At 41.0% G+C, this 26790-nt stretch overlaps 1 protein-coding gene across 1 annotated transcript in view; it reads right to left on the minus strand.

Annotated features, from left to right (window-relative positions):
• SHROOM4 (shroom family member 4) overlaps positions 1–26790 on the minus strand; it is a 401166-nt gene that overhangs the window by 51955 nt on the left and 322421 nt on the right. The window contains exons 3-4 of the mRNA XM_006876350.1: positions 7059–7193; positions 1353–3786 (exon numbers count right to left, since the gene is read on the minus strand). Coding sequence (XP_006876412.1) covers positions 1353–3786; positions 7059–7193 — 2569 coding nt within the window. The remainder of the gene's footprint in view (positions 1–1352; positions 3787–7058; positions 7194–26790) is intronic.

Genomic DNA, 26790 nt, shown 5'->3' on the forward strand with positions numbered 1-26790 from the left:
ATAGATAGATAGATAGATAGATAGATAGATAGTTAGATAGATAGATATAGATATAGATATAGATATAAAGAGAAGTCTATTATCTTACAATTATAGAGTCCCAGGTCCTCAGCAGAAGAGAAAATGAGAGTCCCTCACATTTTATTGGGAGAAGGCCACACCCCCTAGGAAGCATCCCTTTAATTGATTGGCTGTTCATAGCTGCTCATCACAGAGCTAACTATGCCTGTATTAGGTTTTATCACTATGGTAATACGTACATTCCCAACTGCTAAACCTCTTGAAATCCTGGTCTAGTTGAGTTGGCATAGAATCCTAACCATTACTCCGTCCTTATCAACTCGAAACCTACAAACTATATGCATAATCTCTAAGTAAAGAATATTTAAAAGCCATAAAAATAAAAAAGCTTATCAATATATAGAACACTATCATGATGCCATAAAATTCCCTCCTGCCCATTCTCAGTCAATCTAAACTCCGTACCACCTCCCATAGTTAACTTCTGTTCTGATTCGTTTTCTCCATAAAATACTTCTTTTACAACTTCATATAAAGAAATCAGACAGTATATACTCTTTCCTGTAAGGTTTCTTTCATTCTCAAAGCTCCTTTAAAACACACACACACATATTGAGAAATTTCATATTGAGTACGTCAAAAGTATCTAGTTCACAAAAGAATTGACTTCTGGCTTGAGTGTCCCAATCAAAAGATGGCACTAGGAAAACCATGGGAAGGGATCTGTGAGTGAGCTGGCAAGGGGTCCTCCCAGAAGTACTCAGCCAGTCTAGACCAGGGTGTCTGACAGAGATTAGCTGGCGAAGTGTGGGGAAAGATTTGACCTTTAGGAAACCGAACAATCAGACAAAAGCCTGAGGAGCAATTGCAAATTTCGTAGCTTCAAATAGTTTTCTAAGCAAGAAATGGAAAGGAATAAATGCTATTTTGTATCAGATGCTTGGCATTTTATACACACGATTTCATTTGATCCTCACAACAGATCCATGAGGTTGCCATTATTTTTACAAGGTAAAAATAACTTTTTTTTTGTACTTCAGAGATCAAATAACTGCAATTTTTTGTGATTGAATGACTTGCTTGTGGGCACTCAGATACAGTCAGGATATAAAAGTTATTTTTATAAAGCTATTTTTATCTAACTCTAAAGATGAGGTAACTACAATTCTGGTGACTGTATGTCTTGATCAAGGTTACTAAGCGACCATCTATTGAAGCCAGGGCTACCTAGTTCTACAGAATTATAACTGTCATATTTTCAAATGAGTTATCTAGCTTTTTACTCACAAAGAGAATAGTGAAACTCACCCATGCAAAAACCAAGTCCTCACCTGCACTGCCAGCTTCCTGGGGTTCCTAGTGTTGCCAGGTGCCAAGCTGCTATCCTCGAGGGTACTGTGCTGAGGATTATGATAGCAAGCTGAACACCGGATGTACTGGTGGTGGTGGCATTGGCAGTTGTAACAGTTTGGCATCATATTTCTCTTTAGTAAGGCAGGACAGATGTCCCCAGAGCAATAAACGCAAGAGTCATGGACTACAGCTCCCTGAACACTAGGGGAGTAAGAGCAGGCATTGCAATAATCAAAATCACCGCAGTGCAGTGGCTTCCGACACATGGATTGTTTTAGGCCTTTGTTTGCAAAGCATTCAGGATAAGTAGGAGTTTCTAACTGAAGGGGTGACATGGAATTATATGATTGGTCCATGGGACGGTATCTCAGCTCTCTATAGCTGGAGCTCATTGGCTGGAAGTTCTGGTTTATAGGCTTTGGTCTCTGGGTAAAAATCTTGTTGTTATGAGTAGTTAAACCTGGCAAATGAGACATGGATAAAGATTTGCTATTCTCTTCAAAAAACTTTCTTCTATCTGCAAAGGGCAAGAGGATGGCTTCCTCCCCAACTTGTGTCATAGAAGCCTTCAATTCCTTGTTGACTCCTGTGTTGGAAGAACCATCCATGGCAAGTGGGATATGTGGCTGTAGGTTATGCTCTGGAGACCATCTCCACTGATCTCCATGGATTCCATGGTGAACATTTGTTTTCTCAGAGTCTGAAGAGGGTGGATCAGCTTTCCACCTGGTGTTCAGGCCCAAAGAGGACTGGCCAGACCTCTGGCCAGGGCTTATTTGTCCCTCCAAGCCTGTTCTAGATTCATAGCTTTCAGGGGCTTGACTAAGGCATTCTGAAGATCTAGCCCTGAGTATCATGCTCTTATTGAAGAGCTTGTTTCTGGGACTAGGAGGTTTTTTATATGAAGAGAGAAGAAATGAATTCGAATCAGGAAGTGAAGGACTTTCTGGAGGCTCCTCAGTCTCTTCCACTGGCTCCTTAGTGTCACATAACTGTGACAAAGGACCCTTACTTTTCTGGAGCTGGGCTTTCCTCCTCTGAATTTCATTACGTAGATTGGTAGCAAAACGCTCACTCTTACGTCGGTTTTGGATGGAGCGACCCCGGGTCCCGCCACATTGCTTACTATCCATTCGGGCACATTCTTTGGACTCATGGCTGACTTCTTCAATTGCCTTTATCCCATTGGTTACTTTAATGGTTGAAGAACAGTCCCTGGTTTGTTGAGCAGGAGGAACAGAGGCAGAGGGCTGCTGGCTTGTCGATTCACTGCCTATCCTGTTTGGGTCCAGAAAACCTCTTCCTGGAGTTTGTTCTTCAGCATCTCCATGAGGGGAACTGCTGGAGCTCTGGTGTTCAGAATTCACAGAACTATCGTCAATTGGCCTGGTTTTTCTATCTTTGAGGAGTTGGTCCTGGGCTCCTCCTGCAAGGGGACATAGACTTTTCTTCCCTGTATGAATGCTATGCAAGGGGGATAGAGTCCATTGGTGTCCATCCTGCCCAGATGGGAGTTCCATCCCCTTGCTACCCCTAGTATCGAGGTGCATATGCTGTAGGTGGGATGCCAGCAGTTGTTCAGGGGCACTGTGGCGATGCCCTGTGAGCCCTGTGAGGTGTGGCAGGTTGCCAATAGAAGAAGCCTTAACTGGCTCTGCTGAAGGCTGGTTGAGTGGACTGGGATCTATGCTGGATGCCTTATCACAGGTTTGGGGGTACCCAACAGCTTTGGCTGAGGTCTCCATCAGCAGATGTTCAGAACCCTGCTGGCCGGAGTCAGGAGGCTGACTGGACTCACAGTTCTGATGGTCCTCATTCATCACTTGGTCTTTTCTGCTGTGGCAGCAGAACCTGTTAGGGTTCCTTGGGGACATCTCTGAGCTCAGTTTCTCCTTCTGTTGCAAGGAGTCCATGGGCTCAGGTGTGCTACACCGCTCTCCACTGAGGAGCTGGGCTCTAGAGGCCTGAAGGCTGTCTCGCCTCACTGGTGGTTGCGGTGGTCCCCTTGATGCTTTTGCAGCCCTCAAGTGGTGGCCCTCCTGTGGGTGGGACGGCATCTGAGGGCTAGTGGTCAGGTGGCCCCCATTAGTACGTCGGCCACTTCCTGAGATGTCAGCCACATTAAGTCGGCCACTGGGGACCTTACTTGGCCCTGGGCCTTGCATGGTACAGTCTGCAGAGGCAGGCTCCTCTGGCCTGAGGGAAAGGACACAGTCAGAGGCATTTGAGCTGGCTGAGAAGGAGCTGTAGGCTGAGTCACGCTGGTTGGGGTACACGTTCTGGTCAGTGGGCAAGAGGTGGCCCTCATAGGTGACTTGTCCTGGTTGCTCCAGGCTCTCCATGCTTCCAATGGAGCTGCTTTTCTCAGTGCTGCAGTGTCGGGAGAGTGGGTACCACTGCACACACACGTCACTGTAAGACACAGGGCACAATGGTTAGTGAGCTAAATCACCAGATCCCGTCCCCACCCTGGCCAATCCTGGTAAGGGATATGGCAGGATAACCCAGAGGAACACATGGTTCAAATGAGAGGGCAGTAAGTCAAAAAGGAAGAAAGGAAACAGGGAATGAGATAGATACTTGGGCACCACAGGGATGTAGTAAAGGAGTAGGGACCAGATGGCATATGGAAGACGCCTGGGGAAACATCCCAAAGACTAAAACGGTGAGAAATAGATGAGTATTGTGTTCTGTTTCCTTGTCATCAGCCAGTCTAGAATTCCTTCTGGGCTATCCCAGTCCCTAGGTAATGAGCATGCAGCTCTTGACCAAGAAAGACAATCACAGAATATCAGCATTAGAAAGAGGCCCTTCAAGAACTGTTCAATTTCAGCCAGATAATTTTGTAAACTAGTGATTCTCAAACTTTGGTGGTGGTGGTTGTGTGCTGTGGAGTCAGTTCTGACTTATAGCAACCCTGTGTAGGGTTTCTGAGGCAGTAAAGTCTCATCTTTATGCCATGGAGCAGTTGGTAGATTTGAACTGCTGACCTTGCAGCCCAGTTCGTAATCTAATATGCTACCGGGGCTCCTTGTCTTAAATTTTAGTGTACATCAGATTCATGTGGAGGGCTAACAAATTACTGAGCATGGGGCCTGATAAGTTACACTTCTAAGAAGTTTCCAGATGATGCTGGGCTGCTGGTCCAAGGCCCATGTTTTCCCCTAGAGGTTTTTCTGCATGGGGCCTGATAAGTTACACTTCTAAGAAGTTTCCAGATGATGTTGGGCTGCTGGTCCAAGGCCCATGTTTTTGAAAATCGCTGCTGCAGAGCAATCGTGGCAAAGGGAAGTGATTTGGGAGCAGTGATTTCCTTAAGATTATCATTTAGCTCTGGTAGTGTAGTGGTTACAAATTGGGCTATGAGCCGCAAGGTCAGCAGTTCTAAACTACTAGCTGCTCTGCGGGAGAAAGATGAGGCTTTCTGCTCCCGTAAAAATTTACAGCCTCAGAAACCCTGTACAGGGTCGTTATGGGTCAGAACCGACTCGACGGCACTTAACAACAACAACATCATTTAGCTAGTGGCCCAGGGATCACCAGAATTTAGGGATTCCCTATACTTCTTTTCTTGATAATAGCAATCATGACCGCTTACAGAAGACTTACAATGTACCAGGCACTTTTCAATAACCATTTCAAGCAGAAGAGGAAAGATGATTATTCCCACTTTAACCAGAGAAAACAGAAGGTTCTCTAATATAAAGTAAACCCAAAAGCTCATAAAGTTGTTACAGAAGCAGAGCTTGAATCGAACCCAGGCATCTATGATTTCAGTGCCTCAGCTCATGAGTTATACCATCTTTTAAAGGGGGATACAATAATATCTTTATTGGAAGGCTGCTGTGTAGAAGAAATTAGACCGTACATGTAAAACCCTTATCACAGCTTGGGTACCTAGATGGATTCAATACATAGAAGCTACTGCTGTCGTGGTGGTTGTTGTTATTGCTATCAGCATAGTCTCTACTGCTCTGATCGATACGTCAGTGGCCTCCTTCCCCCCCCTCCCCCCACCACACACACCAAAGCCAAACTGGGGAAACAAAGAAAGAGGCGAGAATTAGATGCTATTTTGAATTTTAAATACCGTTTCCCACACACAAAAGCAATCTGAGTCAAGTTATGCCAGTAATTTAATATGGCTAAAACCCCAGAATTGATGCCTTTGAGTTATAGTGTTGGAGGAGAATATTGAAAGTGCCATGGGCTGCCAAAAGAACCAATAGAGCCGTTTTGGAAGAAGTGCAGCCAGAGTGCTCCTTAGAGGCCAAGATGGCCAAACTTTGTCTCTCATACTTTGGATATACTGTCAGGAGGGAGCAGTCACTGGAGAAGGATATCATGTTTGGTAAGGTGGAGGGTCAGAGAAAAAGAGAAAGACCCCCAACGAGATGGACTGGCCAAGTGGCAGCATCGATGGACTCAAGTGTGGCAACAATAGTGAGGTTGGCCCAGGATCGGGCTGTGTTTTGTTCTGCTGTGCATAAGGTTGCTATAGGTCGGTACCAACTTGATGGCACCTAACAACAAAAACAAAAACCCCAGAAAGGCCAGAGACCAGAAGGTTAGAGCTGAGCTATAGTAGGAATCCATGAGGCCCTTGGGTTGTTGTTGTTGTTGTTAAGTGCTGTTGAGTCAGTTCCGACCCATAGCTACCTGTATAGGGTTTCCAAGGAGCGGCTAGTGATTTTGGACTGCTAACCTTTCAACCATAGACCAAAAGGTCAGGGTTGAGCTATAATAGGCCGTGGGGTTAGCTGCTCTTAATTCTTATTCCCTGCCTTGCTCCTTGGCCACTCTGCTCACTTGTTCTTTGGTCTAAGAATTAATCAATTCCTTGTTGGCAAAGGAACCTGCTATTCTCTCTGCCACCCTTCCTGCTGGAACAAAACAAAACAAAACACAACTCCCCAACTGAAACAGGAGCCAAGCTCCAAATATGGTTCTGTACAGTCTTCTAGAACACAAATGCTTCTGCTCTGAGCCCTGGCTTTCAGTGTCAAATAGTTATCAAGTGCGGGAAAACTCAACCCTTGGCTTCCTTGAGCTTCCTCAATATAAATCCTTTCTTAGAGAGAAGATCTTGTTGTAGACAGTAAAAGGCAGCTTAAGTTAGCAGTTCTGGTGGCTTCCTGAGCTTGCTGAGATTTTTTTTCTGCCTTTTCTGGGAGAATGTTTCAACAATAAGAAATAGCACAACCCCCTCAAAAGAATTGCAGACAAACCCTGTTATTTAAGGAAGTCTTCATCATTTTGAAGTTTTTGGCTCTGTGGCAGAGTTGATAAACAATGGATGAGATCACCAATGAGTCTATGCAGATAGTGATGAGGACTATAACCAAGCGCCGGGGGCCCTCTGGTATTAAGAGGCCAGAGAAAAAAACAGAAAAGAGACTGAGAAGCAGCAGCCAGTGAGGTAAGGTGAAAAGCAAGAGATTGTCGTGTCTTGCAAGTCAAGTGAATAAATATTTCAAGGAATCCTTTTTTTCAGAAGGAATGTGTCTAGCCCTAAGTCACGCAGGGATAGTGACAAACTCGGACTAGAACCAAGGTTCTCTAGACTCCCAGTTCACTTTCCATTATACTGCTCTATGCCATCCAACAAGTACTAGAGAAGACAAGGAACAGTTGTCTGAATGTCATCCCGCCAGTACATCTTGAGAAAAAGACTCTAGACTCACCTTGCGTTGCAGCCTGAATGCCAGGACAAGCTGAAGGCTTCAGAAGGGAAATGCATGGTGGTGGCTGCCTCAGGGTATCCCTCCAGCAGCTTGGCCACATGCCATGAATGTGGCCTACTCACAGGGGTGTTTCTCCTACAGCAGGAAAGGGACAGGAAGTTAGCTTGGGGAACCAGAGTTGAAATCACTTCCCAAGCAGCTTCCGCCCCACCCCTTCTTTCCCTCAAATGAAGTAGAACATCTTACAAGGAGTTGGTGGGTGTGGGAATATTAGTAGCCTTTCCTCAACTCCCAGTACTCAAATATCCTACATCCTGAGGTTGGTCCATGGAGATAAAGAATTTCAGTTTCATGGGGCTCTTTTTGTTCCCTGATATATCCCAAGCACATACAACAGTGCCAGATACATAGCAGATACTTGATAAATATTTGAAAAATAGTGAGCCTACCTTTACTACCCTTTGAGGAAAACATTATTCAGTATGGCCAAATGATTGAGAAGTTCAAACAAATCAATATTGGGTTAGGAATTCTCCAACTTTTACTCATTCATTCAGAAACCACATGTCTGCTTACTATGTGCCATTTAAGTATAGTTTTAAGAGACTACAGAGATGAATCAAACATTGTGCCCTTGAGAGCTTACAGCTTAGTGAGGGTTGTTGTTGTTAAGTGCTGTTGAGTTGGTTCTGACTCATAATGACCCTGCATAGGATTCCCAGGGAGTGGCTGGTTGGTTTGAACCACCAACTTTTCGGTTAACAGTCAGATGATTATCCTAAAGTAGCACTGACAGAGCTAATTCAAATACAGTGAGATTAGGCACCTGAGTTTGTAAACAAAGTGGTATCATGGGACTCCAAACTCTGTAAGGGAAAAATGTGGTGAAGGACACAGTGCTAGGTTAAGAGAAGGGACTAGCTGCTTAGCAGGTCTGGTATAAAGAAAGGGTGCAAAGGTCTAAATCCAAGGTCCCAAGCATCTCCTAGATGCTAGAAACTGCAACCACAACTCTTGTACTGACTGTTTTAGATAGGATCCAGCCCTGTCCTCAGCCAAATTTCACATGAGCAGATGTTGTCTTTGTGAGTGGAGAAGAATGGAATTGGGCAAAGCACACACGTGGAACATGGGAAGTGTAGAAGAGATAGAGCTATGATGGATGAAAGATAAAATGAGGACATGAGGGAGGGGTAGGAGTTGGGAGTAATGATGGAGAGGACCAAATATATAATGGAGGTAAGAGAGAAAGAAGAAAGAGGGAAAAACAAATGACAGAAAGGGAGACAAACCAGAGAAAGAATACAACAAATCAGAGAAAGAATACAGAGAAATGCAAAGTAGAGAGAAATGGATGAGAGAGAGATATGAATGAGAATGAGATATAGATGATAAATAAGTAGATGAAAGAGACACAGATAGATCATAGATCAATTATGAATTTATTCACTCAATTACTGTGTCAGATAGCTACTGAGGGCACAGAGTTTTGTAAGATAAGTTCCCTGTTTTACATAAGCTTGCTATGTAATACGATAAATCAGCTCTCCCAGCAGTAGTGGACAAAACCAAATTGGAAGATTCAGTCCTGGCCAGAAGTGCACCACCACCATACCCTCATCCCCGACACCTGCAAATTCAGGCAGAATCCAGAAAATCCAAGTAGTGTAATGCTCTCTAGGGACTAGACTTACATAGAAATCTTGAGGAGAAATGGGCATTGTCAGAGAGTGATATGGTCTTACTGCACAAGACCTCTTTAAAGTATTCAGGATCACAGTGGTAATTTTAAGGACTAAGGTGTGCCTGACCCAAGCCATGGTATTTGTAATACCATGGTTACGAATCAGGCTGCTAACCTCAAGGTGGGCAATTCGAAACTACCAGCTGTTCTGGGGGAGAAAGATGAGGCTTTCTGCTGCTGTAAAGATTTGCAGTCTTGGAAACCCTGTGTAGGGTCACTGAGTAGGAACCAACTCCACAGTACTTAACAACAACAACAATATGAATGTGAAAGTTGAGCAATGAACAAAGAAGACCATAGAAGAACTGATGCATTTGATTCATAGTATTAGATAAGAATATTGAAAGCACCATAGATTGCCAGAAGAACAAATCTGTGTTGAACAAAGTGAATCCAGAATGCTCCTTTGAAGCCAGGATGGTATGATTTCGTCGCTCATACTTCAGACATGTCAGAAGATACCAGTTTCTGGTGGAGGACGTCATGTTAGGTAAAGTGGAGGTCGGTGAACAAGAAGACTCCCAATGAGGCGGACTGGCACAGTGGCAGCAGCAATAGGCTCAAGCATCACAATCATTGTGAGACTGGCACAGGACTGTTGTGCACAGGATCACTATAAATTGGAACTTGGAGCAACGACCATTGATTTAATGGTAAAAGGCGAGACATAGGAGATGCAAGAAGAAGGGAAAGGGAAGCTGCTTGCCAAAGTTCGGGAACTAAAGTCATGGGTCAGCAGGAGTGGTTAAGATTTATAGGAAAGTCAGATGAGACCCCTATTTGGTAATCACATGGTTCTAATATGGATTTCAGAGTGCCCAGAGAGGATGCGGAAGATGTCAAAAGACCTGGGGAAGGATGGTAGGGGTACACATGGAAAGCCCTGATGGTAGGAAACCTCTCCAGCTGCTGTTATCCAATAGCCATTCCATCAAAAACTCTTATAAAGCATCTACTATGCATCAGGAGTCCTGATGTGGTGCTGTAGGAGAAGCACTGGACAAGGCATGTGGTTCAAACCGACTAGACACTCCACAGAAACCCTATACAGGGTCACTATGAGTTGGAACTGACTCATCAGAACTTAACAACAACTATGCTGCAGCTATACTTCTAGTCCCCAAGTATATAGTGGAAGTACAGGCACCTCTCCTCTTTTAGTTCCATATCCAAAATTCCTCAAATTCTTCTGAATCCATAGCGAAACTGTTGAATCCCTCACAGAATTTGAGTATTCTTTTATGTCTCTCTGGATTCACCCTTCCCTCCTTCACTTCCTTACACTATCCCCCTTTTCTCCCTCTCTCTCTACTCCATTCCACCAAGTGGTACCTCTCCATCATAGGGACCACCAACAACACCTCTTGTCAGGTCATTCACACTTTATGTCCAAAATACTGCATCATCCTGCCAACCAGTCTACTCTTGTTTCACCGCCAATCAATGTGTTTAGACCATACCACCTCAAACATTCCACCACTTATTTGTCCGTTTCTTATATTGTGGTGGCTTGCATGTTATTGTGATGCTGGAAGCTATGCCAAAAGTATTTTAAATACCAGCAGGGTCACTCATGGTGGAGACATTTCAATGAAGACTCCAGATTAACACAGAATAGGAAGAAGGAGAGGCAGATAACTTCTGAATGATTAGCCACTGAAAGTCTTATGAATAAGAGTAGAACATTGTCAGAAATAGTGCAGGAAGAGGAACCCCTCAGGTTGGAAGGCATTCAAAATACGACTGGGGAAGGGTTGCCTCCTCAAAGCAGAACTGATCTTAATGATATGAATGAACCAAAGCTGTTGGAACTTTCATTTGCTGATGCGAACCAACTCAAACTGAAGAAACAGCTGAAAACACCCATTAACAGTCTGAACGTGGAATGTAGGAAGTATGAATCTAGAAATTTGGAAGCTATCAAAGATTACTGAAAATTACTGTTAATTGGAATGTGAAGGTTGGAAACAGAGAAAAATTAGCAGTAGTTGGAAAATATGGCCTTGTGGATTGAAATAATGCTAGAGAACACATGATAAAAATTTGCCAGACCAATGACTTACACATTGAAAATAGCTTTATTAAACAACATAAAAGATGACTATACACATGGACATTATCAGATAGAATACACAAAAATAAAATTGATTTCATTGGTGGGGAGAGATGGTGGAAAAGCTCCATATCATCAGCCAAAATAAGGCCAAGGGAAAACTGGAACAGACCATCAACTGCTCATACAAGTTCAGGCTGAAACTGAAGAAAATTAAAACAAGTCCATTAGAGCCAAAATATGATCTTGAATATATCTCACCTAAATTTAGAGACAATCTTAAGAACAGATTTTATGCATTAGACACTAGTGACCAAAGAACAAAAAGAAAGACCAAAAGGGATGTCAGAAGAGACTCTGAAACTTTGCTCTCCAATGTTGTTGTTAAGTGTCATCGAGTCGATTCCAACCCATAGTGACCCAGTATAGGATTTCCAAGGAGCAGCTGGTGAGCTTGAACTGCCTACCTTGCAGTTTAAACAGCTTTGCAGTCTGGCACACTAACCCATAACACCACACCAGGGATCTCCAGTGTAGAGGTACTAAAACAAATGGCAGACATGAAGCTAAAAAAGACAAGAACAGAAAATTTGAAAGGGCATCTCAAAAAGACAAAGTCAAGAATTATAAAGAGGAGGCAGGGCTTGATGGCAGCTAGGGTGGAAGTACAGTAAGGTTCACCATCAGCAATACCACAGAATACGAGGCAAAGCAGATTCAGGCCAGAGCTTCAAAACTTGAAACCACATAGGTAGGAATATTTAAAAAGTTTTAAGGCTTATAACTATTGGGAATTGTAGCGAAAACAAGAAATTGTGTACTTTTGAATCTGCTGGGCTTGGCAGCCTGGAGCCAACAACTTGGGCGAGACCAAACGGCAAGACCAAGTGGGGAAGCAGACACACCATGGAAAAATGCCACAGAAACCTCAGAGCAAAGGTGGACAATACACTTTGTTGGTTTTGCTTTGCTCTGATTTTCTTTCTTTCTTTTTTTTTTTTTTGGTATGTGTTCATTGGCCCCCCCACTGGTTGCACACCTCCATTCTGGTGACTAGAGGGGGTGCCTGAGCGAGTGGACACACCCCACCCTCACCACTTGTTCTTCTGCCACATATGTGCACAGATATTCTCAGCCCAAGAGCCGGCACTGTTGTTGTTGTTGTTGTTTTTTTTTTAATACGGAAAAGGCCAGAAAACAATGGGGATGGAGACGGAAAGAGAGTTGAAAAACAAAACAGGGCAAAAATTAAATTAAATCCTGAGGAACAGCATAACAACCAACAGTGGCATCTTGAAATTGCTCAGGAAGTTTTGAAGGCAAGAAGCTGAAAGAGGAAATTAAAGTCATACTCATATTAGGATACAGATTTTTTTTTCCTCTCCCACCTCTCCCTATTCTGCAATTATAGACTATAGTATACAGTCAAGGGTTTTTTTATTTTTCCTTCTTCTTCTTTTTTTCTCTATTGCTGATTTGCTGTTCTATTCTCCCCCTGCTACATTTGGGGGACACTTTCTCTCCCTATATTACCCAAGAAGAGACAGCAACTGCTGCCATAAAGTCAAGCTACACTCACACTCTGTAAAACACCAAAATTCAGGCAAGAACCAATACCAACTGTCATATACCAGGGAGGCAGACAACACCTGTGAAAGTTACTCTGAGTTAAGCAATAAGAAGAATGAAAAGGGAAGCCTACATCCTGATCACATCTACCTGGAAACAATCAGAAAGCATACAAAATACCAAAACACATATTCAATTAAGGCCACAGATAAACACTAAACATGGCCAAGAAGCAAAAGCAAATGACAATATCAAGACATGTCCAGAAGCAAGATAAAACGTCTGAGACAAATGACCTAGAGGAAGACCTGGACTCTATTCTGGAAGGTGGGCAGGCACTGGAAATTCCTGAGAAGGAATTCAGAAAAAATGATTATAAAATGTTTCAAAACACTTTATAATGGAGTTGAGAAAAATAAGGAAGAAGTCAGGAAAGTGCTACAGGAACAATCAAATAAGATAGACACAGCATTGGAAACAATTCAAAATCTACAAAAAGAGGTCCAAATTATTAATAATAGAATATCAGAAATAGACAAGACACTGAAAGGGCAATGGAGTAGAATTGAAGAGATGGAAGGCAGAACCAGTGAGCTGGAAAACAAATCTATCAGTACCACTAAGATAGAAAATCAAACAGAAAAAAGGATTTAAAAAATCTGAAGAAGGTCTAAGATTCATGTTGGACAACATGAAGAGGAATAACTTAAGAATTATCGGCATTCCAGAACACGAAGAATCACACAAATCCACAGAGGAAACAGTTGAAGAACTGCTGGAAGAAAATTTCTCTAACATCCTGAAAAGTGAAAAGATAAACGTTCAAGAAGCTCAATGAACCCCAGAAAGGGCAGATCCAAAATAAAATCACCAAGACATATCATAATCAAGCTCTCCAAAATCAAAGATAAGGAGACAATCCTCAAAGCAGCTAGGGAAAACAGAGGTGTCACATACAAAGGGAAGCAAGTCAAATTAAGCTCGGATCTCACAGCAGAAACCATGCAAGCGAGAAGGGAATGGGAAGACATATGTAAAACCCTGAAAAAAAAAATGACAACCAAGAATCCTTTATCAAGCAAAGCTATCAATCAAATATTACGGTGTAATCAAAACATTCCAGCATAAACAGAAGAAGCTAAGCGATTTTGCCAAAGCCAACATTGCCAACCAAACATCCTAAAGGGATTTCTATGGAATGAGAACCAACAAGAACAGACAACAACCAGAGATTGACATACCTGGCAGCACATCCCAGAACTAAATGGACAGAAGGAAGGGCCGAGAACAGAAAAAAAACAAACAAAACTATAAGAACAAACTTAGAGAATCTGGGAGGTCAGTCTATGATCAAAACAAGTACAATGTAAAAGAAGGTAAACACGTAGGAAAAGAGATCCAGATGGTGAGAAGCTCAGGTAGATGACAGGATAAAATAGACTGCATTAAGTGGAGGGAAAAGTTAATGGACTATAAGGTAACCTCAAAGAAAATTAACACATCACAACATACCAAGAAAATGAATAACCAAGAACATTGAAGCATTAAAACTATGAGAAAACTCACAAGAAAGAACATAAAAAGCACGAAGTCAGCAAAGGAAGACACACAGAACAAAGAAAGCAGCAACACCACAAAAAAAAAAAAAACAAAACATAATGGCAGCAATTAATCCATACTTATTGATAATTACACTGAATGTAAACAGATTAAATGCACCACTTAAGAGACTGAGAGTGGTAGAATGGATGAAAAAAACAAGATCTTTCAATATGCTGTCTGCAAGAGACATATCTCGCACACAGAGGCAAAAACAGATTAAAAGTCAAAGGACGGAAAAAATTATACCAAGCTAATAGCAATAAAAAACGAACAACAGTGGCAGTCCTAATCGCTGATAAAATAACCTTTAGGGCATAAACAGCATAATAGATAAAGATGGACATTATGTCATGATTAAGGGGACAATTGAACAAGAAGACATATTCATAATAAAAATCTATGCACCCAATGAAAGAGTTCCAAAATATATAAAGCAAACTCTAATAGATTTGAAGAAAGCAACAGATGAATCCACAATAATAGTGAGTGATTTTAATACACCACTTTCAAAAATGCATAGAACAACCAGAAGAAACTTGACAAAGACAAAGAAGAACTAAACAACACAATCAGCCAACTGGACCTCAAAGACGTGTACAGAGCATTCGACTCAACAACAGCACATGGAATATTCTCCAGAATAGACCATGTTTTAAGCCACACAAAAAATCTCTATAAACTTATAAATATCAAAATACTACAAAGTATCTTCTCACACCAAAATGCTACCAATTAGAAATCAACAATACGAAGACAAAGGAAATCAAGTCAAATACATGGAAACTGAATAACACTTTGCTGAAAAGCAAATGGATAGCAGAAGAAATTTAAACATGAATTCACAAAGTTCCTAGAAATAAACGAGAATGAAAACACAACATACCAAAATCTTTGGGACACGGCAAAAGCGGTGCTGAGAGGACAATGTATTGCAATAAATGCACACATCCAAAAATAAAAAAGAACTAAAATTAACAAATTAACACTGTATCTAAAACAATTAGAAACAGACCAACACAGAGAATCTACAGCCATCAAAAGAAAAGAAATAATAAAGTTTAGAGCAGAAATAAATGAGATGAAAAACAGAAAAACTACAGAAAGAATCAACAGGACAAGAAGCTGGTTCTTTGAAAGGATTAACAAAATTCACAGACCATTGGCAAACTAACAAAGGAAAAGAGGGAAAAGACACAAATAACACACATTAGAAACCACATAAGCGATATCACAATGGAACCAAAGGAAATAAAAAGGATAGTAACAGAATACTATGAAGTGTTGTACTCCAACAAATTTGAAAACTAAGACGAGATGGATACATTTTTAGAAAAACACAACCTACTTAAACATACACAGAGAGAAGTAGAAAACCTGAACAGACCCATAACAAAAGAAGAAATTGATCAGGTCATCAAAAAAACTCCAAACCAAAAGAAGTCCATGCCCAGATAGCTTCAATGGTGATTTCTACCAAACATTCAGGGAACAGCTGTCATCAATTGTACTCAAATTATTCCAGAATACAGAGGAGGATGGTAAATTTCCTAATACATTTTATAAAGCAAGCATAACCCTCATACTAAAACCAGGGAAGGACGTCACTAAGAAAGAACATAATAGACCAAGATCCCTCATGAACATAGATGCAAAAATTCTCAACAAAATCCTAGCTAACAGAATCCAGCACAGCACATCAAAAAGATAATACATCATGATCAAGTGGGATTCATATCAGGGATGCAAGGATGGTTCAATATTAGAAAAATGATCAACATAATCCACCTTATAAATAAGAAAAATAAAAGAACCACATTGATGTAGAAAAGGCATTTGACAAAATCCAACACACATTCCTGATAAAAACACACAAAAAACAAGGAATTGAAGGGAAATTCCTCAACATAATTAAGAGCACATATACAAAACCAACAGCCTACATTACTCTCAATGGAGAGAAACTGAAAGCCTTCCCTCTGCGAACAGGAGCCAGACAAGGATGCCCTTTGCCACCATTCCTATTCAATATTGTGCTAGAAGTCTTATCAACAGCTATATGGCAAGAGAGGGAAATTAAAGGAATCCAAATTGGCAAAGAGGAAGTAAAACCGTCTCTATTTGCAGACGATATGATGCTATATGTAGAAAACCCCAAAGACTCAGTAAAAAAGCCACTAGACCTCATTGGAAGACTCAGCCAAGTGGCAGGATATAAGACCAACATACAAAAATCAACTGGATCCCTCTATACCAAAAATGACAGTGCTGAAAAAGACATTAGGAAAGCAATACCATTTACAATAGCTGCCCAAAGGATGAAATATCTAGGAATAAATGTAACCAGAGAAACAAAGGACTTATACAAAGAAAACTACAAAACACTACTACAAGAAACCAAAAGAGACCTACAAAAATGGAAGAATATACCATGCTCCTGGATAGGAAGACTCAACATGGTGAAAATGTCAATACTGCCCAAAGCAATTTATACATATAATGCAATCACAATCCATATTCCAATGACATTCTTCAAAGAGATGGATAAAACAGTTACAAACTTTATACGGAAAGGAAAGAGACCCAGGATAAGCAAAGCACTGCTTAAGAAGAATAATAAGGTTGGAAATCACTCACTCCCTGACTTCAAAATTTATTACATGTCTACAGTGATCAAAACATGTTGGTATTGGTACAATGAAAGATACATTGATCAATGGAAAATAATTGAGAATCCAGAAATTAACCATTCTACATACAGCCAACTGATTTTTGAAAAAGTACCTAAATATATTGCATGTGGAGGTGATAGTCTCTTCAACAGATGGTGCTGGCCAGAACTGGAAAGTGATATGCAAAAGATTGAAACAAGACCTTTACCTCACGCCTCATACAAAAACCAAGTCAACATGGATTAAAGACCTACATTTGAATCCCAGAATTATGAAAGCCATCAATGAAAAAATGGGGACAAATGTGAGGGCACTAATTCAGGGAATACACAGACTACCAAAAATTTTGAAACTACACAAACAAAAGTAGACAAAATAGATGATTGAAAATTAAAAACTTATGTGCATCAAAAGACTTCAACAGAAGAGTAAAAAGGGAACACAAAGAATGGGAAAAAATATTTTGCAATGACATATAAGACAAGGGACTCATTTCTAAAATATATAGGAAACTACAACCCCTCTACAAGAAAAAGACAAATAACCCAATTAAAAAATGGGCACAGGACTTCACCAAGGAGGAGATCCAGGCAGCCAACAAACATATGAAGAAATGTTCACGATCACTAGCCATTGTTGTTGTTGTTGTTGTTGTTGTTGTTGTTTGCCATGGAGTCAGTTCCAACTCATAGTGACCCTGTGAGGCTGTAAATCTTTACGGGAGCAGAAAGCCTCACCATTCTCACATGGAACAGCTGGTAGTTTTGAACTGCTGACCCTGAGGTTCGCAGCCCAATTCGTAAACACTATGCTACCAGAGCTCCTTAGAGAGATGCAAATCAAAACAACTATGAGCTATCATCTCACACCAGCAATAACAGGAAAGATAAAAAAAAAAGTAGGGGACAATAAATGCTGGTGGGGATGTGGAGAGACTGGGACACTCCTGCATTGCTGGTGGGATTGCAATATGATCCAAACTCTCTGTAAAGCAATATGGCGCTTCCTCAGAAGGATGTAAATAGAAATACCTTATGATCCAGCAATTCCTATACTTGGTATTTACCCACAAGAACTACGAGCCATAACACAAGTAGATATATGCACACTAACGTTCACAGCAGCACTATTTACAATAGCAAAAAGATGGAGACAGCCTAAGTGCCCATCAACTGAAGAATGGATAAACAAACTTTGGTACATACACACAACGGAATTTTATGCTCCCTTGAAGAAGAACAAGGAAGCTGCAAGCCACCGCATAACATGGATGAACGTTGAGGACATTATGTTGAGTGAAATTAGTTAGTTGCAAAAGAAGAAATACTGCATAGGACCACTACATTAAAAGAGTAAGAAAAAGAACCCATACTAAAGCAGGGGGATTCATTGCTGGTTACTGGGACGTGGGGTGTGTGGTGAGGGGAGGGAGGAAAAGGTGGAGCATGGGGTAGGGAATAGACAGGATAGTTTGGGTGCTAGGGAGGGGGGAAATACACAAGAAGGGAGAGGGGAATGGAAGAACAAAGCAGCAGGGAAACAATTAGGTAGGTTTGCATGGGTTAAGTGGGACAGAGGTAAATAATGATGTATGCACAAGCTTGGAACAACAGGGCTCTGGGATACAGGGATTGAGGCATGGTTTGAATGGCTGTCTTTTGAATCTTGGATTCCCTTACCTACTATTGTAAAATAGACTCTTGAGGGGAAGAGAAAGGAATAGCCAGAAATATCACCACAGAAAGCTTATAAGTCCATCTTCTGCCTATAACTGATTGGAATACCTAAAACGTGCCCAGTGAAGGAGGCTTCCTTTGGAGACTCTACATTACATAAGACTATAGGTAGAATACTGAACTGAATCCAGAATCTTCTGAGGTGGGAAATTTCCACTTGAAAGGACAAGCAAACCAGCCTGGAGGGGCTAGAAGAACAGAAGATACTTCTTAAAAGAAAGACCAATAGGAAAAATACAAAAATATATAGGCAGTCTGACTGATTACTTTAAGAACAAGCAAGTTACTCACCCAGGAGACATAAAGGCAAGTGGTTGGGTCCCCTCAGGGCAAACCCCCTTCAAAGACTAAGATTCAGTGGGAATACACACTCTGATTGGTGACCACATTCATCACTGATAAGGGGAAGTGAGAGAAAAAAGCAATGAAGCTGTGAGCTAAGCCCTACAACGTTCAATAGACTCCTGTGAACCCAGGTGGAGACCTGGTTGGCCAGCAGTGTGGTAAGACCTAGAGACTCTGGAGCCCCGAGTCAATGACATAGCCACAGAGGACTAGAATGGAGAGTGAAGTGTCCAGCTGATAAGAAAAGAGTGCATATGCATAGAACATCCACACTTGCAGATAATATCCACTTGACCTGGCTTCAATGACTGGATGATCAGAGCTCAACTAGAAGAAGAAAGAAGAGGAAAAAAAGACTAATTTGATATAATTTGATGAACTTGACGTACACCTATGGATGCAGTAGCTCAAAAGAGGGAACAAATCTTTACAGCAAGGATCATTCCCACCCACTCCATACACAGAGCAGACAGAGATGGGCAACTTGGACACTGGCTACTCAAAAAGGGGGGATGGGGCTGCAAAGGCAAGAAGTGACTGACTTACAAGCTTTCAAGAGGGAGCCTAGAGCCAGAGGGCACAGTGGAAGGTAGACTCTCCACTGAGTAGTATCCAATCTGTCGGGGCAGGGCTGATGAAAGGAGATACTGGTAGGTTTCTTGTGATACAATTGTTATCAGGGCTGATTGCGAGGGTTGGAAATGTAAAGGTAGACATTTTTATAGCAAAAGGTGGGGAATGATTGATTTTACAGTCTAGGAGCAGAGGTCTCTGGTACCATCAAGGGAGAAGAGCAGAGAGCAGGACCCTACTCAGAGAAGCAGTGATGCCAGAGATGGAGGCAGAGACAATGACGTGGAGATATGGAGTGGCTGAGGACTTTAGACCCAGAGAGGGAGAGGGGCTGTGTGCTGATGATTCGGGGGCAGGCTTGCACAGTATACCCTTTGGTTGGTTGATGATGCATGGAGGGGATTGTTACTATGGCAATGAAATTATATACAATAGGATGAATGTAAAGCTAATGTTCTCCCATGTAAACGATCACATAATTCACAATAGAACATTATAAAAAAATAATTATAATGAAATGTTAAAAGACCTGGAGTTAGAAATCCAAAAGGAAGAACATGCTCGACATTTCTTAAGCTGAGGGAACTTATGAAAAAATTCAAGCCTAAACTTGCAATGTTGAATGTTTCTATGGACAAAATATTGAATAATGAAGAAAGCATCAAAAGAAGATGGAAGAAATACACTGAGTCACTGTATCCAAAAGAAAAGGTCGATGTGCATCCATTTCAAGAGGTAGCATCCAATGAAGAGCCAAAAGTTACTGAAGGAAAAACTGTGCACAGTGAAAGCATTGGCTAAGAATAAGGGTGTAGCAATTGATGGAATACAAATTAAAATCTTTCAACAAATTGATATAACACCGGAGTCACTCATCTATGCCAAGAAATTTGGACGACAGCTACCAAGCTAACTGATTGAGATAGATCTGTATTTGTGCCCATTCCAAAGAGAAGTGACACGATGGAGTCCAGAGATCATCGAACAATATCATTAATATCAGATGCAAGTAAAATTTTGTTAAAGATAATTTAAAAACTGCTGCACATCAACAGTGAACTGCCAGAAGTTCAAGCTGAATGAGGGATATCACTGCTGACATCAGATGGATCTTGACTGAAAGAAGGGAATACCAGAAAGATATCTACTTGTGCTTTATTGACTACGTAAAAGCTTTTGACTTTGTAGATCACAACAAACTATAGATATCATTCCAAAGACTGGATATTCCAGAACACTTAATTGTGCTCATGAGAAGCAGTTGCTCTAACACAACAAAGGGACACTGAATGGTTTAAAATTAGGAAACGTGTGTGCCAGGGTTGAATTTTTTTCACCATACTCATTCAATTTCACCATACATATTCAATGATACATCCTTGTTTGCTGAAAGTGAAGAAAACTTAAAATACTTGTTGATGAAGATCAAATGCCACAACCTTTGGCATGGGTTGCATCTCATGTAAAGAAAATGAAAATCTTTATCAATAGACCAGTAAGCAATATCATGATAAATGGAGAAAAGATTGAAGCTGTCAAATACTTCATTTTACTCAGATCAACCATCAACACTCATGAAAGCAGCAGTCAAGAAATGAAACAACACATTGCAATGAGCAAATCTGCTGCACAAGATCACTTTAAAGTGTTGAAGAGCAAAGATGTCAGTTTGATGACTAAGGTATGGCTGACCCAAGCCATGGTTTCTTCAGTAACTTCATATGCCTGTGAAAGTTGGATAGTGAATAAAGACGACCATATTCACTTTTGGGTTATGGTGTTGGAGGAGAGTATTGAAAGTACCATGTACTGCAAGAAGAACAAACAGATCTGTTGGAAGAAGCACAGAGTGTTCCTTGGAAGCCAGGATGGTCAGACTTCGTCTATTCTACTTCAGACAAATTATCAGGAAGGACCAGTCCCTGGAGAAGGAAATCATGTTTGGTAACGTGGAGGGTCAGAGAAAAAGAGGAAGACCCTCAATGAGATGATTTGGCACAGTGGCAGCAGCAATGGGCTCTGGAGTAGCAACAATTGTGAGGTTGGATCAGGACCAGGCAGTGTTTCATTTTGTTGTGTGTAGGATTTTCAATAAAATAAATGGAGAAAAGACTGAAGTTGTCAGACTTCATTTGGCTTGGAAGTGGCAGTCAAGAAATCAAATATCACATGGTGGACTAAGCAGAAAGGTTGTGCAGGCCCCCGTCAGTGAAAGCACGGAAAACCAGGAGAAGCAGTTTCAGAGGACTGTCCCAGAATTCTGAACTTTAGATAAATAAGTGGCTCATGTTCTTACTTAAGAGTATGATTTGGACCAGAAGCAAGAAAGCAGGTGACTTCTGAGGCAAGATGGCTAGTGGATACTGTTATAGTCATTGGGATCTGCAGAAACAGAGGTGCAAGTATCTTTTTTCCTTCCTTATAAAGTCTTTCCTTTTGATTTGTCTACTCATCTCCTCACTGTAACCAGAGGGGAGACTTCCACCAATAAACAGCCCCAGGGAAGTCCCAAAGTAATGCGTACAAAGTTTTGCCATGTGTGGAAAGATTGACACTATTCTGTTCTGCTCAGGGGAAGGATTTGCACCAGGTGCAAGATGAAATGAAAGAAAGAAACTGATCCAGGAATCTCTTCCAAAGCAGATCTGGCCATCCCTGGACTGGTTATCACTAGGAGAGACAGATAAACAGACTTGAGGGAAGGAAAGAAAAAGGAAGAAATTGGTTAAGATCACTTTGCCACAGCATGAACATCTTGGAGTATCTCAGTCCACTTTGAATGCATGATTTCATCGTTGTTGTTTATTGTTAGGTGCCATCAAGTCAGTACTCAGTGTTTCTCTGCTATTCTTAAGGTTTTCAGTGACTAAATATTCGGAAGTAGGTCGTCACTCCGTCTTCCTAGTCTGTCTTTGTCTGGAAGCTCATCTGAAACCTGCCCACCATGGGTGACCCTGCTGGTACTTAAAATACTGGTGTCATAGCCCTCAGAATCACAGCAACTCACAAGCCACCACAGTATGACAATTACTCATACTTTGGCATGATTTTCCTTTTTCTCCTTGTTTTCCTGGATTACCTAGCTTTACATATATATTTATTTTCCTGGGTTTTTATAACGTTTGATTTTGGTATTTAGTATTGAATTTTGGCCTTACTATTATTTTGTGGGAGTTTTTTTGTCTTCATGTCTCACCTGACAAGAGGCAGCAACTGCAGCCATACAGCCAAGCTACAATTATACCCTGTAAATCCCCACCAATAGCCAATGCCAGCTGCTATACATCAAAGCAATGTACACAACCAACACCTACTTAAAAAAAAAAAAAAAACAACCCTGAAGGGAGAAGATGTAAGAGCGGTAAACAGAAAAGATCACCTCTTGATCACACCTACCAGGTGGCAACTGGAGTGTGCTTAAGAATATACCATCATGCATTCATCTAATCAAGACAAATACAACACCACCACAATGCTTAAAAATCAGCAGAAAATTTCTGCTTATGTGCAAAAATAGGACAGAGTAGCTCAAACAAACAACTAAGAAGAGGTAAGAATGGCGTAGGGGAGTTAAGAGGCTTTGGCATTGTCTGAAAGGGAATTTAAGAGAATGATATTGAGGTGCATACAAATGTTCCACAGAAAAGCTGAGAAAAATAAGGAAGATGTCAGAAACTTGATACAGGAACAATCAAATAAAATAGATACAGCATTGGAGTCAATACAAAGCCTGAAAAAGAGGTCTAGAAGAGTAATGCTAAAATATCAGAAATGGAAGTATACTGAAATGGCAAAGGAGTAGAATTGAAGGAAGCCAGAATCAGCAAGCTTGAAGATAAATCTCTCAATACTGCTAAGATAGAAGAATAATAAGAAGAAAAAAGAATGAAAAAATCTGAAGAAAGTCTAAGACTTGTGTGGGATAATATGAAGAATAACCTGAGGCTGCAGGAAGAGAAAGAAAATGACAGAAGAGATGGGCAAAGAGATGCTGAAAGAAAATTTCACTAACATCTTGAAGGATGAGAAAATAAGCATTCAATAAGCTGAATGAACCACAGGCACAAGAGCCCCAAAAGAAAAATCACCAAGATATATCATAATAAATTCTCCAAATCAAAGGTAAGTAGAGAATCCTGAAAGGAGCTAGGGAAAAAAGAAGTGTTGCTTACAAAGGAACTTGATTAAGATTAACCTTGGATTTCTCAGCAAACACCATGAAGGCAAGAAGACAATGGGGAAATATATACAAAACGCTGAAAGAAAGAAAAAAAAACTTCAACCAAGAGTCATATACCCAGCAAAGTTATTAATCAAATATGATGGCAAAATCAGAACATTTCAGGATAAACAGAAATTAAAGAATTTTGTAAAGCCAGTACTACAAAACATATTAAAGGGTGTTCTTTGAAATGAGAACCAACAAAAGCAAACAACAACCAAGATTGATGTACATGACAACACCATCAATAACACAGTCCAGAGATGGAAGAGCCCAGAGCGGAACAAAACTACAAGAATGAAATTAGGAATAAGCAAGTTGCTCTCCAGGAAGTCATCAAGGCAAGCAATCAAGTCCCTTCAGGACAAACCCCACTCTAATACTAAAACTCAAAGGGAACAGATGAGCAGGCATATAAACTTCCTGGTGACCATATTGGTCTACTGGTGAGTGAAAGAGGGGGAAAGGCAGCAATGAAGAAATGGGATGAGTTCAACCACATTCCATAGACTCCTGTTAACCTGGAGATGACAGAGAGAAGAGGAAGGGCTGGTTGGTCCAAAGTGTGGTGAGACCTGGGGACACCTGAGCCCATGGACAAGAATATAGCCACAGAGGGCTAGAGCTGAGAGTGAAGCATCCAACTGCTATGAAGTGAAGGGAGATGCACAAGAACACACAAACTTGCAGATAATACCCATTTAATGTAGCCTCAATGGCTTGATAATCAAAACTCGACTAGAGGACGATAAAAAAAATTTTTTTTTTAGACAGGAAAAGAGGGTAAATTGCTACATTTGATGAACTTGACCTATATTCATGAATGTAGTAGCTCAAAATACCAATAGAGAGGGAAGGAGTCTTGACATCAAGTATCAATGTTATCTCCTCTGTGTACAGGGTAGATAGGAATGGGCAACTTAGACATTGGCTACCTAAAATGAGGGGGTGATAAAGGCACGAAGTGACTGGCTTACAAGTTTTCAAGAGGGAGTTTAGTTTAAGAGTGTGAGAAGGAAGATAGATTCTCCACTGAATCGTTTTCATCTTGTCTAGATGGGTTTGGTAAAAAGAGATGGGGATAAGAGTCTTATGTTTCAATAGTGAATAACTGCTAGCATGACTAATTGAGACTGTCATAATTGTAAAGGTAGAAGTTTTGTAACAAAAACAGGGGAATAGTTAATCTTACAGTCCAGAAACAGAAAACCCTAGGCCCATCAAGGGAAAAGAGCACGAGCGGAATGTGGGACCCTATCCAGAGAAGCAGTGATACCAGAGATGGAGGCAGAGATGAGGGAATGGAGAAAGGGAGCAGCTGAGGACTATAGATTCATGGAAACAGAGGGACTGAGAGCTGGAGGCCAGAGGCAGACTTGCACAATGTACCCTTTGGTGGTTTAAATTATTACATATGCCTGAGTGTTAAAAAATTAAACAAAAAGAGCTAAAATGAATAAAGAGAAATATTGTTAAATGATGGTAAAGAGAAAGGATTATAATCATTGTAATAAAACAAAGTATATGGTTTGTTGAATGTAAAACTGACGATCTGCCCTGTAAACTTTCATTCAAATAACAATAAAAATTTTTTTTAAAAAAAAGAATGGAATTAGGGGATCTGGAAGGTCAGTTTATGACTACAAGTGAAAGAAGGGTAAAGTATAGTAAAAGAGATGCAGATGGCGAGGAGATCAGGTATGTCTCAGAATAAAACAGAATGCCACAAAAAGAGGAAGAATTTAATAAAATATAGGCTAACCTCAAAGAAACAATACATCTCCATATCAATTCAAGAAAAGGAAAATCTAAGAAGATTATGGAAACATTAAAACTATGAAGAAATTGACAAGAAGAAGCACACAAAATGAACTCAACACAGGAATGCATATAGAACAAAGAAACCAGCAGCACCACATATGCAAATAGCATAATGACAGCAATTAGTCTATAAGGAGCTCTGGTAGCATCTTAGTGGTTACAAATCAGGCTGCGAACCTTAAGGTCAGCAGTTTGAAACCACCAGCTGTTTCGCGGAAGAAAGGTGAGGCTTTCTGCTCCCGTAAACATTTACAGCCTCGGAAACCCTGTACAGGGTCGCTGTGAGTCGGTTCTGACTCCACAGCACATAACCACCACCACCACCATCGATGATTACATTGTCAATGGATTAAATGCACCAGTGAAGAGACAGCGTGGCAGAATGGATAAGAAACCAGGATCCTTCAATATGCTGTCTACAAGAGACACAGCTAACATCCAAAGACAAAAAATAGATGAAAAATTAAAGGATGGAAGAAAATATATACCAAGCTAACTGTAATAAAAAAACAAGCAGGAGTGGCAATATTAATCTCTGATAAAATTAACTTTTAAGCAAAAACCAGCATAAGAGACAAAGAAGGACATTATCTTATGATTAAAGGGTCAATTGAAAAAGATGAATAACCATAATAAATATTCTATGCTCCCAATGAATGAGTCCCACCCAGAACCTTCTGAGGTGGGACATTCCCAATAGAAAAGACATACAGACCAACCCAGAACAGCTAGAGGAACAGAAAATACTTCTTGAAAGAAAGACCTGTAGGGAGGGACGGGAAAGCAGACTATTTGGCTGTGACAATATCAAGCGAGCTGTTTCTCTTGGAGCCATGAAGGCAAGAAAAGTCAGCCCATCATTGTAAACCCCTTTCTAAGACTAAAACTCAAGGGGATCACACAAACAGTCTTGCATGCTTGCTGGTGACCACCCTACTCAACTTGAGAGTGGAAGTAGGGAAAATGCAGCAATGAAGACATGGCCTGAGTTTGGCCAGGTTCCATAGACATCCGGTGACCCTGGGATAAGAGAGAAAAGAGGAAGGGCTGGCTGCTTTGAAATTCAGGGAGAAGTGTGAATTCCTGAGTCCAAGGACACTGACCTAGCCACTGCAGACTAGAGTTAAGTGTGAAGCAGCCAGCTGGGCTGAATTGTAGCGAGGCATTTGAGACCCCCAAACTTGCAGATAGTACCCTAGTTTGGATGGCTTGCTGAACAGAACTCCATCAGATCAAGATAAAGAATTTTGATACAAGGAGCAAGTATTGTTGTTGTCATGTGCCATCGAGTCGATACCGACCCATAGCGACCTTTTGCACAGCAGAATGAAACACTGCCCAATCCTGGGCCAACCTCACTACTGTTGCCACACTTGAGTCCATCGATGCTGCCACTTG

This window comes from Chrysochloris asiatica, unplaced genomic scaffold, assembly GCF_000296735.1.
Source record: "Chrysochloris asiatica unplaced genomic scaffold, ChrAsi1.0 scaffold00375, whole genome shotgun sequence".
Taxonomy (NCBI): Eukaryota; Metazoa; Chordata; class Mammalia; order Afrosoricida; family Chrysochloridae; genus Chrysochloris; species Chrysochloris asiatica.